The following is a 17,972-nucleotide window of genomic DNA, read 5'->3' as shown; positions in this document are numbered from 1 at the left end:
TTTAGAAACTGCAAGTCGCTTTTGGTGTGAGAGAATTGGCAGTCTGCAAGGATGTTGCCCAGGGGACGCCCAGATGTTTTATGTTTTACCATCCTTGTGAGAGGCTTCTCTCATGTCCCCACATGGGGAGCTGGAGCTGACAGAGGGAGCTCACTCGTTCTCCCCAGATTTGAACCACTGACCTATCGGTCAGCAGTCGTACCGGCACAAGGGTCTAATCCACTGTGCCACCGGGGGCTCCTACAGACTGAATAAAAATATGGTAATTTTTTTTGCAACCACATCTTTCTTTTCCCAACTCAACACCATCTTCCCTTTAGTCTGTAGACCGACACTGCAATAAAACTTTCAGCCACTTACTCTCCTTCTCTGATGCCAGGGAAGATGGCTGAGAGAGCTATTTGCCTACATCCAGAAGGAATCGAGAAAGTTTGAAAACAGCTTTAAAGGAACAAGCAGAGTGTCACAGCTTGGTCTACTGAGTGACCTTACTCAAAACGTGCACTGTTTGCAGAGGAAAGCAATACCTTGTTTAGATGCTCGTCTGGAGGGTGGGAAAGAAAGAAAGAAGCCCTCAAGAGTTTAAAATGCAAAGCAGCTGCACTGCTCACCTGTAGTAAAGAGCTTTTGCCAAGAAAGCTTCTTGGCATCCCCGTTTTCCCAGAGGTAGGGAGAGAGGCTGGAGGTGAAGGCTGCTTATGCCTTGCAGGCAAAACTCAGGCTATGCATTCCCTTGCAAATGTGGTATGCCTTTTTGAGCAATGCAGAAGAAAAGCCCACCTAGTCATCTACTGGCAGTTTGGCACCAACACCATCAGATGAATGAAAGATAGAGGAGGTGGCCAAGCAGATACCTGCTTTTGCAATCAACCCTTTCTTCCAGAATCAAGAGAAGCAAACACATTTCCTGTCCTGAACAGTGCTTTCCTTATTTTATTTCTCTTCCTGCATGTTGGGACACTCTACTTGGTCCTTTTAAGATGGTTCCAAACTTTTCCAAAATCTTCTAAGGTGTGGCCAAATAAGGTGCTACTTGCTTATTTGACAATTTCTGTTTTTAAAACTATTTTTACCTTTTGACAGTGCCTTGGTCCCTGTCTGAAATATGAACAGCTTTGCTAAGAATGATAAACTGAAAGAAATGTACAACTTTAAAAAACATTTCATATTAGGAACACTATTACTTGCAAGCGATGAAGCATATAAGAAAAGCAGGAAGCTCAAAGGTTGTGATGTGATCCTATACTTATTTAGTCAGACATTCCACCAACTTAATTATTTTTATTCCCAAGGAAGTGAACCTAGACAGTAGTTTTATAATAGTGCAATGGAAACTGATTGGACAATTTTAGATTGCCTTCCTCAATATTATAAGCAGAGTCAGCAAGGAATTGTTCATATAGATGGGTAAAAGAGAACATTGAACAGACTTCTGCAACAAGGCAGCACTATTTGCATTCAGTAGTTTATAACATTCCATCTACCTTCTAATACAGAACTTCAGTGAAACAGCACATTTAAATAAAACTCAGATGTTGTTTCCTATCAGAAACTAGGAGGCCACAAGTTTCCAAAGAGCAAAGGCTTTATTTAAACACAGGCATACAGTTTGGCACTTTTGCATAACCACTTGAGTAGTGCCACCTCTCCCATCCCATTCTGCTTCAAGCCCTCCCATCTCACCCTGTTGGAGGCTGCTGCAGTGACGTGTCCACCTGAGTTTCCGGAGTGTGGCATTAACTCCTTGGCTGCCACGGCCCCCGGCGACAAAGTTCTGTAGTGCACTGACTTCTATCATAATCAGAGTCCGAGTGTCACAGAACTTTGCTTCCAGAGACCAAATCTGCTTTTTCCTCCAACCTATGTCATCAATCGAATGGCCTTTTCCTCTTGCCAACTAAAAAGCAAAAACAAACAAGAGAGACAGTTAAGACCCCAAGAAAGTCACCCATGGAGATAAAAAAAGGGGTGACACAAAGTTTAACAAGTTCTCACTCACAGGTATGGACATTCCGATTCTGGATCCCAAAGTAAAACAATTATCAGTGAGCAGCATTTCTAACTATGAGCACTGGCCTATTCAGGTACTCCAAGCTTTGTGCAATAGCAGATGGTTTTTTAAAAATTAAAAACCCACAATCCATATTGGCAGCTTGTTTCTTCTCTTTCCCAGCAACTAGAAGTAGGCGACAGACAGAAATATATCTGTAATGTACATTCCCACATATGTTTTAGACATAACTTCAGCTGCACAGTAAGAAATGAAGCAAAGCAGTATCATTGAAGGCCACGTCTACACACCAGGCATGGAAAATACACCCACTATCTATCAGAGCTAACCAATCCCTATAGGAACAAAAGCTCTTCCCGCACCCTGAGCCCCCTGTTCACCAAGGAGGCTGGAAAGACATGAACTGCTGCATGCCATGCTTTGTCACCTTGGCAAGAGGGAAGGAGCCCACCTGTCTGAAATTGCCCATGAGCCCACAGCAGTCAGGAGTGGCCACCTAAGGCAACCCTCCTTATCCCACAATTATTCAAGCAGCATGGGGAATCCTGCCCACCAGAAGGTCTGGAAGCAAGACAGAAGGACTGTGTCCCCTTGCCAAGGGAGAGGGAGCCCACCTATCTCTTCCACATGTGAATCTAGAGTTGCCTATGAAACCACTGCAGTCTGAAGTGGCTGCATAAGGCAAACCTATCTCTAAGGCAACCCTTTTATCCATAAGACTTCTACCTCTATATGGGAAACCCTGCTCACCAAAAACATCTGGAAACAAGACAAGGAACCACTGCAAGTCCAGTGTAGGCAGAGGTGGCTCCCTAAGGCAACCCTGCTATCCCATAGGCACTCAAGCCTGCATGAGGAACCCTGCTCACCAGAGGTTCTAGAAACAAAACCACACAAGAAAGCATGTAAAGCTTTGTTCCTTGCCAAGAGATAAGAGCCCACCTATCTGTACCATGCAATGGTTCAGAATCACCCACAAGTTCACTGCAGGTAGAAGTGGCTCCCTAAGGCAAACCCCTCACCCCTTCAGGATCAAGCCTGCCTGGGGAAAACTTTTCACCAGAAGGTCTGGAATGAAGACACAAGCTGCTTTGTTGCATTGCCAAGGGAAAAAGAGCCTGTCTGTCTGTACAATGCAGGGATCTGGAGTTGTGATGAAACAACTACAGCCTGCGGTAGCAGTGGTTCTCAACCTGTGGGTCCCCAGATGTTCTGGCCTTCAACTCCCAGAAATCCTAACAGCTGGTACACTGGCTGGGATTTCTGCGAGTTGTAGGCCAAAACACCTGGAAACCCACAGGCTGAGAACCACTGCCCTAAGGCAATCCCCTTCTCCCATAAGGACCCAAACAAGGATGGGGAACCCTGCGTGCCAGAAACTCTGGAAACAAGACAGGCAAGAGCCTGTCTGTCTGGACCATGCTGGGACTCCAGACTTGCCACAAACCACTATTATTTATTGATTGATTGACTGACTTTATTTACCATACTCATATCCCACCTTTCTCAACCCCGAAAGGGGACTCAAGGTGGTCTTACAAAGGGAACAATTCAATGCTGCATGCATATATACATCAATGAATAAGCCATTAAAACCAACCAATTAAAACATAACATTAAAACAAGAATTCACACAATCCAAGTCATATCCCAAGGCCTGTCCGGGTCATCATTACATTAGTTTATAGTCTATTATTGCACTGCTCCAATTATTGACCAAAAGCCTGGTCCCAAAGCCATGTACGGACTGGAGTGGCTCCTTAAGGCAACCTCCCATAAGGACCCAAACCAGGATGGGGAACTCTGCTTGCCAGAAGCTCTGGAAACAAGGCAGGCAAGAGCCCGTCTGTCTGAACCATGCTAGGAGTCCATAGTTGCCACGAAACCACTACAGACTGGAGTGGCTCCCTAAGGCAATCCCCTTCTCCCATAAAGATCCAAATCAGGACAGGGGAACCCTGCTGGCCAGAAGCTCTGGAAACATGACAGCAAGAGCCCATCTGTCTGGACCATGCCGGGAATCCAGAAATGCCACGAAACCATTGCAGGCGGGCTCCTTATGGCAAATCCCCTCTCCCCATATCGCTAAGCCTACCTGTTCTGCAAAAGGTGTGGACAGAGGAGCAGAAGTGCTGTAGGCAAAGGGCCAAACGCCCACCTCTCTGGATCCAGAGTTGGCAGGAAACCATTTTTTTTCTGTGTCAGGAGCGACTTGAGAAACTGCAAGTCGCTTCTGGAGTGAGAGAATTGGCGTTGCCCAGGGGACGCCTGGATGTTTTTTGATGTTTTGCCATCCTTGTGGGAGGCTTCTCTCATGTCCCTGCATGGAGCTGGAGCTGATAGAGGGAGCTCATCTGCGCTGTCCCCGGGTGGGATTCGAACCTGGCAGCTTGCAGATCAGCAACCCAACCTTCAAGTCACAAGGCTTTAACCCACTACTCCATAGGCAGGAAACCATGATCTGTAAGGAAGATCCCTTTATTCCAAAGCCCACCTGGGGAAACCTGAAGGTCTCCCTGTAGCAAACTCCCTCTTCCTTCTATCCCTAAGGCTTCTGAGCCTCACAGGGGAACCCGGTTCCTCAAAAGGTCTGGAGGAAGGAGCAGAAGTGCTGCAGGTAAGGGCTAAGAGCCCACCAAAGCCTAGCTTGGGGAAGCCTGCATGGGGGTTCCCTATGGGAAACTCCCTCTCCCCTTATCCTTAGGGCTTCTAAGCCTACCTGTGCTGTGAAGGTCTGGAGGCAGGAGCAGAAGTGCAGCAGGCGAGGGCCAGGAGCCCACCAAAGCCTACCTGGGGAAGCCTGCAAGGGAGAAGCCTGCATGGGGGTTCCCTATGGGAAACTCCCTCTCCCCTTATCCTTAGGGCTTCTAAGCCTACCTGTGCTGTGAAGGTCTGGAGGCAGGAGCAGAAGTGCAGCAGGCGAGGGCCAGGAGCCCACCAAAGCCTACCTGGGGAAGCCTGCAAGGGAGAAGCCTGCATGGGGGTTCCCTATGGGAAACTCCCTCTCCCCTTATCCTTAAAGCTTCTAAGCCTACCTGTGCTGTGAAAGGTCTGGAGGCAGGAGCAGAAGTGCAGCAGGCGAGGGCCAAGAGCCCACCAAAGCCTACCTGGGGAAGCCTGCAAGGGAGAAGCCTGCATGGGGGTTCCCTATGGGAAACTCCCTCTCCCCTTATCCTTAGGGCTTCTAAGCCTACCTGTGCTGTGAAGGTCTGGAGGCAGGAGCAGAAGTGCAGCAGGCGAGGGCCAGGAGCCCACCAAAGCCTACCTGGGGAAGCCTGTTGACCAGCTGTGGAGGCAGGAGCCACTGCATTGTGGCCTTGCCAAGGGAAAAGGCGCCCACCGGGCTGTTCCCTGCAGGGCTCCAGGGGAGCAACCCCATCTCCAATGCAAAAGGCTAAGAGGAGGAAAGAAGCAGCCCGGCAGCAGCTCCGACCTCCCCACCTGGCGCCCCCTTTGCACCTGGAGCCCAAGGCAGCTGCCAACGCAACAGGTCCGTGCGGCGCCTCCTCCTCCTCCAGCTGCAAGGAAGGGAGGGAGGGCGGGAGGGAGGGCCGGGCGTCTCCGCTGCAGAAAAGGGGAAGGACGGGAGGGAGGGAGAGCGGGGAGGCCTCCAGCTGCCTCCTCTGCCGCTCCATCTTGACTTTTGCCGACGTGGAAATTTTGGGTTTGGAGACGAGCTGCGCTCTTATTGGCCAGCCGAGGGCGGGGTCGGGGTTCACGGCGTATGCTGCTGCTCAGCACCAAGGAGCCTCTCTCCTCCCTCTTCCCTCGGCAGCGGCGGGGGGTGCGGCAGAGGCGGCGGCACAGCGGCAGGCGGGGCCACGCCCACCTCAGGAGGAGGGCGGGGGGAGGGGAGCAGGGAGGCGGAACAGCCAGGAGGAGGAGGAGGAAGGTTGCGCGCGCAGGACCCCAACGCGGTTGCCTTGCCCCCCAAGAAGGTTGGAAGGAAGGAGGGCGCTTCTGCAAGGCGGGCCCAGGAGAAAGCGAGAGAGCATTATGTCGCCTTTTATTTTTTTTACTAGTCAAGTGGGGTTTATTTATTTATTTATGCTTATTTCCAGCTTTTGTGTCCCGCCCGTCTCACCCGAAGGGACTCAGGGCGGCTTACAACAATGGCAACAATTTGATGCCCACACAAAAACAATATCAAACAATACATAAAATCCATTAAAACTATTAAATACAATATAAAATTATAATAGGGTTCCCCTGATGTTAAGTCCAGTCATGTCTGACTTTGGGGGTTGGTGTTCATCTCCATGTCTAAGCCGAAGAGCCGGTGTTGCCCGTAGACACCTCCAAGGTCATGTGGCCGGCATGACTCCATGGAGCACCGTTACCTTCCTGCCAGAGAGGTACCTATTGATCTACTCATATTTGCATGTTTTCGAACTGCTAGGTTGGCAGGAGCTGGAGCTGACAGCGGGTGCTCAAGCCGCTCCCTGGATTTGAACCTGAGACCTTTCAGTCTGCAAGTTCAGCAGCTCAGCGCTTTAACACATTTCGCCACTGGGGCTCAAAAATTACAATATATAAATTTAAAACATTTAATCAGATCCGTTCATCCAGAAATCCTCGTGCTGTATCCATAGGTCCATCCATGTCGTCTTTATCATTTATTCGGTGAAAGCCTGGGCACCTAGCCATGTTTTTAGGGCTCTTCTGAAGCCCAAGAGGGTTGGGACTTGGCGGATATCTCTGGGGAGGGTGTTCCACAGCCGGGGAGCCACCACCGAGAAGGCCCTGTCGCTCGTTCCCACCAGCCACGCTTGTGAGGCAGGTGGGACCGAGAGCAGGGCCTCTCCAGATGATCTTAGGGATCTTGCTGGCTCATAGGAGGAGATACGTTCAGTTTAGACATCTGTGGAAGATCCAGGGTGGGAGAAAGAACTCTTGTCTCTTAGAATCAGGTGTGAATGTTGCAGCTGGCCACTTTGATTAGCACTGAATGGCCTTTCAGCTTCAAGGTCTGGCTGCTTACTGCCTGGGGGAAATCCTTTGGGATTCACAGCAACCCAGTGATCCTGGCCATGAAAGCCCTCGACAACACAGTGAACCGAGAGGTTGGTAATAAATAATATTATACAGTAGAGTCTCACTTATCTAACATAAACGGGCCAGCAGAACGTTCGATAAGCGAATATGTTGGATAATAAGGAGATATTAAGAAAAAGCCTATTAAACATCAAAATAGGTTATGATTTTACAAATTAAGCACCCAAACATCATGTTATACAACTAATTTGACAGAAAAAGTAGTTCATTACACATTAATGCTATGTAGTAATGACTGTATTTGCGAATTTAGCACCAAAATATCATGATATATTGAAAACTTTGAGTACAAAAATGTGTTGGATAATCCAGAACATTGGATAAGTGAGTGTTGGATAAGTGAGATTCTACTGTATTATTATTGAGAGGCTGGGTGGCCATCTGTTGGGCATGCTTGGATTGTGTCCTCCATGGCAGAATTGGGTTGGACTGGATTACCACAGTAATTATTTCATATTACAGTAGAATCTCACTTATCCAACATTCGTTTATCCAGTATTCTGGATTATGCAACGCAGTCTGCCTTCTAGTAGTCAATGTTTTTGTTGTCAGTGTTTTTGTAGTCAATGTTTTAAATTCATTGTGATATTTTGGTGCTAAATTTGTAAATACAATTATTACAGCATAGCATTACTGAGCATTGAACTACTTTTTCTGTCAAATTTGTTGTATAACATGATGTTTGGTGCTTTATTTGTATAATCATTACCTAATTTGATGTTTAATAGGCTTTTCCTGAATCCCTTCTTATTATCCAACTTATCCAACGTTCTGCCAGCCTGTTTATGTTGGATAAATGAGACTCTATTGTATATTTATAATCTTATATTATCTGCTTAGAACTGGATTATATGAGGCCCCTTCTACACAGCTGTATAAAATGCACACTGAAGTGAATTATCTGGCAGTGTGGACTCAAGATAATCCAGTTCAAAGCAGATAATATAAGATTCTAAATGGGTAATATAGCTGTGTCGAAGGGCCTTGAGTCTACACTGCCATATAATCCAGTGAAAATCAGATAATCTGTATTTTATAGGCAGTGGGGAAGAGGCCTGAGGCCTAACTGTGCCTGTCCCCTGGGCTGAGTGGGTTGCTAGGAGACCAAGTGGGCAGAGTTCTAACTGGCAGCAACTGGATAAAAAACAATTATTCCTTTCCCTCTAATTAGGACTTTATTTTTTTTTCTTTTTGTTGTATGAACGTAGAGGCATGGATGAGGGGTTGTGTTGCCAAGTTTAGTGTTTCTGGGATGTGTAGTTTTGTTGTTTTGTCCTAGGCCGAATTTTTTTATCCTTTTATATATATATAGATTGTCCTCTCAACCTTGTTATATGCCTGCAAAATGTGGGCTGTCTAAAGATGTCACACTCAACTCCTGGAATGATTCCACCAGTGTTGCCTGCAAAAAATCCTGCAAATCTCTTGGGAAGACAAGCGGACAAATTTCAGCGTGCTAGAAGACGCAAAGACTACCAACATTGAAGCAATGCTCCTACGCCCTCAACTCCGCTGGACTGGCCACGTTTGCTCTCCGTGATTAACACCAGATCAAGAGTGTGTCCAGCTATCACTTGGGCCAGCCCCATAGTTGTCATGGAGGCAATGAATTATTTATTTTATTTATTTACTATAGTTATACCTTGCCCTTATAGAAGGCAACAATTATGCTTAAACAGACGTACAAATAAAATAAACAGATACATTAAAAACCATCTAAACATTAAAACCAATTATAAAGTTCTAAGCTATACCTGGAGCCCCAGTGGCGAAGTCTATTAAAGCACTGAGCTGCTGAACTTGCAGACCGAAAGGTCCCAGGTTCAAATCCCAGGAGCGGAGTGAGCGCCCGCTGTTAGCTCCAGTTTCTGCCAACCTAGCAGTTCGAAAACATGCCAATGTGAGTAGATCAATAGGTATCACTCCGGCGGGAAGGTAACGGCGTTCCACATGACCTTGGAGGTGTCTACGGACAACGCTGGCTCTTCGGCTTAGAAATGGAGATGAGCACCAACCCCCAGAGTCAGACATTACTGGGCTTAACGTTAGGGAAAACCTTTACCTTACTAAGCTACACCTAAAAGGGTTGATTCAGCATTGATACTGGAGTCCACAGCACCAAAACTCCGGGAGAGTCCAAGACCAGGCTGAAAAGTTGAGTAGGGAACGTAATTAAAAGAGGATACTATACTGACTTCTAGTTACATAATTGCATTGTAGATTTTTGTTGGAAAATTGGTTTAAAGGAAACATTGAAATAAAAACCACAAACCATATGTTGTAAAATTGTATCAATACCTGGAAACATTAAACAGAAAATAGATGGCATTCCACAAAAAAAAAACTTTTGGTAGCAGTAAGTCTACACTAGTGGTTCTCAATCTGTGGGTCCCCAGATGTTTTGGCCTTCAGCTCCCAGAAGTCCTAACAGCTGGTAAACTGGCTGGGATTTCTGGGACTTGTAGGCCAAAAACACCTGGGGACTCACAGGTTAAGAACCACTGGTCTACACCCAGTTCTTGCACTGACTAGTGCATATGCCAGTAACAATGTAATTAATACATGGTAAGACATAAACCTCTGGCACAATGTTAAGTTGGCTGGCATAAACACACACTTTTCTGCCAACTTGTGAGGCATGCCTATGCAACTGTTGATAAGAATAGCTTATTACAGAGAAGGAATTATTTGTGAGGATTGTATAGCTCATAAATATGTATTGCCCCACCTTCAAAGCAAAGGGCTTCGATGAAGTAGTAAAACAAAGTCGATTTGTAACCGCACCCTGAAATTTGCCTCTGCACTCTTTCCGAGCTGCTTTAAGTGCTGGTATGGCATTACAGAACCAGGTTTAGAATCGTCAAAGCTACAGCTAAGACTTCAGTTCCTTGCGCATATAATCTTTATTTTTTTTCCTTCTTTGTAGTCCTAGGCTTCCCCTCCCCCCAAAAGACAAATCTGGTAGACATAAATGGGTTGCCACCAATGTAAGAAAGGAATCAATCAGATTGTTTTTCATTAAAGCTTCTTAAAATTACCATTATAGTGGTTTTGATCAGGGATTCTTAAACCTTTTCCACTTATGATCCCTTTTGGCCCAAGACATTTTTCACAACCTCTTTCCACCTGAGAAATTTTTGCATGACCCCAAGTATATAAGTATATAAAATATGTATTAAAATGAAACATTTACTGATAATAAACTAGCATTCACAAGGCTTGCTAAACAGGCTGATTTTTCTTTTTATGAAGTACAGCTGAAGCATCTTCTGCAGAGTCCACTGTAAACAATGAATGTTGTTACGAACATTCGTGTAAATGTCTAGTTGGCATTCAGAAATCTTTTTATTTTTGCTTAATCTTTGTGATCCCAGACCCCATTTGGGATCAGGACCTACAGTTTAAGAAACAGTGTTTTAGACTACTTCTGTGGGTCCCAGCCCCAGATGCGGTCCCCTTAGCTCAATGTTGGGGTCGTGAAAAATTTGTAACAGTAAACCGAATGGCTGTTTTAGACATTTACAGGAATCTGTTAGCAAGAACGTACAGTATCACTATTTTATATAACTGTTTGGGGTCATTTCTTGGACAGAAAGGGGTCTCCCTGGGAAAAGTTTAAGAAGAACCCCTGATTTAGAACAATGCTGCTCAAAATGGTAGCTTACCAACCAAGGCTGGTCCCCAAGCCATATGCTGTGTGTCCCTGGAGAAGACTAAAACACAATTGAAGTTGACTTTCTTGAAAAGTGTGGTTTGCATTTTCAGTGATAGGTTTATTTGCATGTAGATTACTTTTGTATCTTTTTAAATGGTTTAATAATTTAAAAAATATAAATTTGCTTTCATATAGATTTGCTTTCATATTCTAACTCTTGTTGGTCAATTTATACAGACATATTGTACATAGAACTGTATGGATTTCCTAGAGTTTTCTTAGGCAATGAATATTCAAAGGTAGTTTGGCCAGTTTCTTCATTTGAAAGATAACCTACAGCTCCTGATATTCATTTGCAGTTTCCCATCCAAGTATTAACCAGGGCTGACCCTGCTTGGCTTCCAAGATCAGATAATAATAATATAATAATATAATAATAACTTTATTTTTATACCCCGCCCCATCTCCCCGGAGGGACGCGGAGCGGCTTACATGGGGCTGATAGCATATGGTGCCTTTAGGGTATCTAGGTAGCTATTTTGTTAGCAATTTCTTTCTAATTAAATACACGTGCAAATTCTATAACCTATAATCCTATAGGACAATAACCATTTTTAAATTTCTTCTGCCTTTACATTGCCTCAAGAGCCACAACAAGTGCAAGATGAAGCTGAACCAGGCACATCATGCATTTCAATCATTCTAAAAGTCGCTTCTGGTTGTGAGAGAATCAGCCGCCTACAAAGACATTGCTCAGGGGGTGCCCGGATGTGTTACAATCCTGCAGGGAGCCTTCTCTCATAGCACAACGTGAGGAGCACAACCAGACACAGTGAAGACATCTGCCCTTGTGCTTTGCTACTCTGCTGAATACGCATGCCCAGTGTGGAACACATCTCACCATGTTAAAACAATGGATGTGGCTCTTAATTGTCACAGGATGTCTACGACCCACACCACTGGATAAATTATACTGTTTAGCCGGTATTGCACCGCCTAATATCCAGCGGGAAGTAGCAGCCAAAAATGAAAGGACCAAGGCAGTGACATCTCCAGCCCATCCCCTGTTTGGATATCAACCAGCACGCCAAAACCTTAAATCAATAAATTGTTTTCTCTGATCTACAGAGATACTCATGGGAACACCTCAGCAAGCAAGAGTCCAAAAGTGGCAGGTTAACCTCAATCCATGGATGATACCAAATGAGAGACCCTCTCCTGGGTACACAGAAGACTGGGTGACTTGGAAGGTACTGAACAGACTGCGCTCTGGCACCATGAGATGCAGAGCCAATCTTAGAATTTGGGCCACAAGGTGCATCTGCAGATCACCTATTACAATGCAGTCTGAGCCCTGCCATATGTACAATGGAGGATCTTCTTATAGCAAAACCAGAGGCACTCCAAGTGGCCAGCTGCTGGTCAAAGGACATTTAGTATAATGTCAACTTTTAACTTTGTGTTTTTAAATACATTGCAACTGTACTCTTGGTTCGTTTCTGACACGATAATAAACTTCAGTCATGTAATAATCCTTCAACACCTTTAGCAAAGTCATAAATTTAAGTGTGAGGTTATAGTTATGCTGCAAAAGGATATAATTCTTCCTTGTAGTGTCACAATCCTAACATAACTTAGGCTCCATCTAAACTGTAGAATTATGCAGTCTGATGCTGTTTTAACTATCTTGACTCAATGATATGGAATCCTGAGATTTATAGTTGGTAAGGTACCAGCCCTCTGACAGAGAAGGCCAAAGACATTGTAAAACTACAACTCCTGTGACTTCATAGCACTGTGCCATGGCAGTTAAAGTAGGGTCTGTTAAAAAAAAAATGAATCTTTTCACAGAAGTTACATAGCTTTATAAGGTAGTTGCTGCTTTTTTTTGCAATTGTAACAGCATAACTAAGGGCCCTTCCACGGTCATATAACCTAGAATATCAAGGCAGAGAATCCCACATCTGTTTTGAACTGGAATATATGGCAGTGTGGACTCAAATAACCCAATTCAAAGCAGATATTGTGGGATTTTCTGCCTTGATATTCTGGGTTATTGGACTGTGGAAGGGCCTTTAGTTACACTGTTACTATTGCAAAAAAAGCAGCAACCTTTTAAAGCTATGTTACTTCTGTGAAAAGATTCAATTTTTCATATAAAAATTAAACAAGTGTTTGTCTATTGGCAGTACTGAACTGTATTCCCAGAAATAGTTTTGTCCTCCAGGTATAATCTAGGTAGCGGGGCTCTTTAGTAACATCCGTTTTTAACTTTCTGTCTGGTATTAGACATTCAGCAATATTCTGTTTCAGGAATTAAGATAAACCATGGAAAGTTCTGCCCTGTGCAGAAGATTGATTTTCATTCACTCAAGCATTCTGTGTGAGAGGAAGCATGTGATCACACAGACTGCTTGCATCCCAATTTCTTAGAAGTTGCAGCGTGCACTGCAGTTCCAGCTACCACTGCAAACTTGACAAGAAGGCTGACATATTTATCAGCTATCACTCCTGACAAGTTGCTGAATGAAAAAGGTTCTGCTTTGTATAGTACATGCTGGCCCTATTCTGCACTTTCTGCCATATTATTATGGGGTCCTCTGAAAAGCTGTGATAGAAATTTCTAGGAAGTTTCTCCAACTTTACAAAAGAGTTGGCCAACTGATCCGCAATTAGCCAAAGCAGAAGGTGCATGATAAGATAATTACAATCTACATCATCATTAATCATCATCATCATCTTTATTTATAATCTGCTTTTATCCCATGGTGAAACGATCAGCTGAATTCTCATTTTCAATATAGATCAGGAGTATGTATATGCTGATGCATAAAATGATCTTATCATAAGGGGATTCATCTATTTAGCCTTCTCCTTCTTTATCAGTGATGTTACTGGCCATGTTCTCCATCACCAAAATAATTTCAAGTCAGTGATGGAATTTAAATCAAGTTTTTCTCTTGTCACGGTAATTCTCCAAATTCAAATACAGTGGACACTTGGTTATCTGTGCAATTTGGTTCCAAGACCCTGTGCAAATACCAAAAAAAAATCAATACAGATGTCTCTATTGATAAAATAATATAGGGCAAAAGCAATGACAGTGGCAAGCACCACTGCCAGGCATGTATTTTTTTTGGCTCCTGTACTGGGTAGAATGCCAACCACCTACTTCTGCTCCAAGGCAGTGGCTGCAAAGGCAGTAATGGGTTGCTGGCAAGCTCCCCAGGGGCTACTAGTATTGTATATTGTCTTGTGTACTGTAATTCGAAGGGAATCCCCAGACGCAGTGGGTTAAACCGCTGAACTGCTGAACTTCCTAACCAAAAGGTCGGCGGTTTGAATTTGAGGAGTGGTGTGAGTTCCCGCTATTAGCCCCAGCTTCTGCCAACCTAGCAGTTCGAAAACATGCAAATGTGAGTAGATCAATAGGTACTGCTACAGCGAGAAGGTAATGGCGCTCCATGTAGTCATGCTGGCCATATGCCCTTGGAGGCTCTTCAGCTTAAAAATGGAGATGAGCACCAACCCCAGAGTCAGACACGACTAGACTTAATGTCAGGGGAAAACCTTTACCTTTTACTGTAATTCAAATCCACAGTTGATTGAACCCAAGCATCCTAAGGCCGTAAATATAGCAGCAGGACCACTAACTGATTACTTCATTTAAAATATTAATTGGACGAATTTTAGTAGAGCCATAGTTAGCAAAATGAGCAGGGAAGCTCCCCAAATGTAACAAGACTGTCTTACCACATTTTAATGTAAGTAATACATATTAGCATGTAACCAGGGAAGGGGGAAAACCACAAAATGCCCTAACCACACTATTGGTTCATCAGATCTAATGCCCCATCTACACTGCCATGTTAAATCCAGATGATCTGATTTGAACTGGGTTATATGGTAGTATAAGGTAAAGGTTTCCCCTGACGTTAAGTCCAGTCATGTCTGACTCTGGGGGTTGGTGCTCATCTCCATTTCTAAGCCAAAGAGCCGGCGTTGTCCGTAGACACCTCCAAGGTCATGTGGCCGGCATGACTGCATGGAGCGCCGTTACCTTCCTACCTATTGATCTACTTACATTGGCATGTTTTCGAACTGTTAGGTTGGCTGGAGCTAACAGCGGCCGCTAACACCACTCCCGGGGTTTGAACCTGGGACCTTTCGGTCTCCAGCTCAGTGCTTTAACGCACTTCGCCACCGGGGCTCCATGTATATATATACATACACACATATACATACATACACACACATACACACACACACACACACACACACACACACACACATACATAGTATACATACACCTGGAAGGCAATCATACTTGGTCATGAGGGATGATGCTGATCCCTCATCATTCATATATATATATATATATATATATATATATATATATATATATAATTTTTTAAAAAGTTATATAGGTTACTTGCAATCATCATATGCCACTAAATCATTTTTAACACCATCCCTATGTTGTGTTACTTAAAAATTTGTTATATTCAGTTTCTGTGTTTATTACAATTTTATCCCATCCTTCCTCCAAGGAGATGTATTTCCCTCATGATGTATTATAAGTTTACAGGTGCAGAAACTTGGAGTTTAAATAAAGTGATCTTTATCGCAGCAACTGTTAGATCCCCAAAGAAGGGCAATATCAATGCGCATAGATTAAACAGTGAACTTGACCCAAAACTAAACTCACATACTGTATTTACATACATTAAGAAGTAGCTCATTAATAACAAATAAAAGAATATCTCTGTGTAATACATTCATTGCGTGCTCTGTAGAGCGCCGACAGTTTCTGTTTGTAATCAAAAGCATAGGTAGGAATATCTCTCTTATCTGAAAAAAAAAGAAATACTTTCACTTTGCAGAGAAATCTTTGTATGCTGAGTTTTCAAAGTATTTCCTTTACTAATTGCTACCTGCTTCACACAAACACACCACAATAATTTGGGGACTGAAATCATTTACACTGGTTCTAAATTACAGACGTGCATAGTTGTATCTCTGTCATTAAATGTTCATACATATTTGAGAATATCTTTGGACAAAGCATTTCTCACCTCTTTCCCCCCTGTTCTTCCATCCCTTTGTCTTCATATGGACTCCCTTCGGCTTGTTTTTCTTTCTCCATATACTTCTTTTCATCTGTATTTTCTCGCTTTCTCTTTTTTTTTTTTACTGCTTTGCCTTTCAGGTTTGATCTTTCCTTTGCATATTTTTACCTTTTTGATCTTTCCTTGACTAGTACAACATTTGGGCATGGACCCATATGCAATGCTAGTGAGTTGGCCTTTATACTGTAACCACTCTGCTATGTGTACTGGATATTGATTTTACACAGTGTGCGCGCAGTCCAAAAAAAATCAATACTTCAGTAGACTGAGCAGAGTGTGCGGTGGTGTAATGGAGCCCAGCTTGCTAATGTAACATGCAGGGGTCCTCATTCAGAGATTGAGGTCAGTCACTAAATGGAAATGTGTTTTCTTATTTTGTCTATTTCAGAGTTGGAGCCAGTGTACTTAACATCCCAGGCTGCATTAAAGTAACACCCAGCCAAACACGGAGAAGCTTAGCCTATGTATCTTTTAACAACACACAGATTTTAAACAAGAGTTTAATTGTGCTTAATTAACTATTTCTCTGTGTTTAATATGTTTACTTAATGACCACCAAGAGGAATGGCTGAAAGATGTTACAAAATTCCAGTCGACGATGCAATCCGGTAGACAACTGCTTACAATTGAGTTCTATTCTACATAATCTATTAAATTCAATGGAATTTATTCTGAGTTAATAATAATAATAATAATAATAATAATAATAATAACTTTACTTTTGTATCTCTATCTCCCCGCAGGGGTGGCTAACATGGGACCAAGCCCAAATTCACACAGTAAACAAATAAGAATACATTCACATAAGTATGTATAAAACTACAGAGAAAATTAAGCTGCATTAATTCAGTTCCAATGAGATGCACTTACCAGTGCAATATTATCCATGTCTGTTTGGAAGTCATTTCCACCGTCTTAAATGGTACTAAAGGTGAATAAGTATATTATCATAATCATCATATTTATTTATACCCTGCTTTATCTCCCCCAAACGGGATTCAAAGCAGCTTAACATAAAAGTGTAGGATTGCAGGCAGCAACACATGATTAACTGTCACATTCACCTGAAAGTAAGTATAATGCATTCACTGAAGGCCCTTCCACACAGCCCTATATTCCAAAATATCAAGGCAGAAAATCCCACAATATCTGTTTTGAACTGGGTTATCTGAGTCCACGCTGTCATTTATTCTAGTTCAAAGTAGATAATGTGGAATTTTATTCAGCTGTGTGGAAGGGCCCTGAGATTTTCCTCTGAGAAAAAATACGTAACATAGAAGTTCTTATTTTCCATTGACATTTGATATATCTACTTACCATATGTTTGGCTTGTTTTACCTATTGCAAATAATTTTGGCACCACAATTTCATTTTTATCTTTCTATCCATCCATCCCAGTAATATAAGTATCATTCTACATTTTGTATACGGAGCCTCCGGTGGCACAGTGAGTTATACCGCTGAGCTGCTGAACTTGCTGACCAAAATGTTGGCAGTTTGAATCCGCGGAGCAGGGTGAGCTCCCGCTGTTAGCTCCAGCTTCTGCCAACCTAGCAGTTCGAAAACATGCAAATGTGAGTAGATCAATAAGTGGGACGGTAGCAGAGCTCCATGCAATCATGCCAGCCACATGACCTTGGAGGTGTCTATGGACAACACTGGTTCTTTAGCTTAGAAATGGAAATGAGCACCAATCCCCAGAGTTGGACATGACTAGACTTAATGTCAGGGGAAAACCTTTACCTTTATAAGTTTTGTAAAGTCAGTAATTTCCAATACATAACTTATACTACCAATGCATCCATTTTACACTGCCTTTTAGAATCCAGATTATCTGCTTTAAGATGGATTATATAGCAATGAAGGATCATATAATACAGTTCAGAGCAAATAATAATGTAGATTATCCCCTTTGATAGCCTGGATTATATGACAGTATAGGGCCCTTCCACACAGCCCTATATCCCAGAATATCAAGGCAGAAAATCCTACATTATCTGAGTGTGGACTCAGCCCAGTTCAAAGCAGATATTGTGGGATTTTCTGCCTTGATATTCTGGGATATAGGGCTGTGTGGAAGGGCCTGAAGATCCAGTCCCAGTCTTCTGATCTGAGATAGACT

At 43.3% G+C, this 17,972-nt stretch overlaps 1 protein-coding gene, 1 long non-coding RNA gene and 1 other non-coding gene across 4 annotated transcripts; all 3 read right to left on the bottom strand.

The window, feature by feature from the left end:
* Positions 1-1,567: 1,567 nt before the first annotated feature.
* On the bottom strand, positions 1,568-6,199 carry LOC134299988 (uncharacterized). Of its 2 annotated transcripts, none has more exons than XR_010007254.1 (2): positions 4,731-6,199; positions 1,568-1,897 (listed from the first exon to the last, which is right to left on the bottom strand). XR_010007254.1 is itself a non-coding variant. In XM_062984456.1 (2 exons), exons 1-2 carry the CDS (start codon positions 5,644-5,646, stop codon positions 1,869-1,871), a joined length of 399 nt encoding a protein of 132 aa, XP_062840526.1. In that variant the 5' UTR covers positions 5,647-6,190; the 3' UTR covers positions 1,568-1,868. The 2 variants fall into 2 exon arrangements, 1 of the variants encoding a protein (XP_062840526.1); XM_062984456.1 differs by having other exon boundaries at positions 5,277-6,190.
* mir148a (microRNA mir-148a) lies at positions 1,754-1,846 on the bottom strand. The gene has a single exon (NR_129868.1). It is a non-coding gene; the product is annotated as a microRNA mir-148a (primary transcript).
* A 7,244-nt stretch (positions 6,200-13,443) lies between the features above and the next one.
* On the bottom strand, positions 13,444-16,902 carry LOC134299989 (uncharacterized). Its single transcript, XR_010007255.1, has 2 exons — positions 15,797-16,902; positions 13,444-13,751 (listed from the first exon to the last, which is right to left on the bottom strand). It is a non-coding gene; the product is annotated as an uncharacterized LOC134299989 (long non-coding RNA).
* Positions 16,903-17,972: the final 1,070 nt, after the last annotated feature.

Source organism: Anolis carolinensis, chromosome 6 (genome assembly GCF_035594765.1).
Source record: "Anolis carolinensis isolate JA03-04 chromosome 6, rAnoCar3.1.pri, whole genome shotgun sequence".
In the NCBI taxonomy this organism is placed as follows: Eukaryota; Metazoa; Chordata; class Lepidosauria; order Squamata; family Dactyloidae; genus Anolis; species Anolis carolinensis.
This window is presented reverse-complemented; position numbering and strand designations above follow the sequence as displayed.

What these genes read in the sequence shown, in the direction of transcription:
- LOC134299988 (XM_062984456.1), bottom strand. Translation starts at nt 5,646, where the DNA reads ATGGAGCGGCAGAGGAGGCAGCTGGAGGCCTCCCCGCTCTCCCTCCCT. An exon ending in TGGTCAACAGGCTTCCCCAG is followed by an intron (nt 1,898 to 5,276) that starts GTAGGCTTTGGT and finishes TTTGCTTTTTAG; the next exon opens with TTGGCAAGAGGAAAAGGCCA.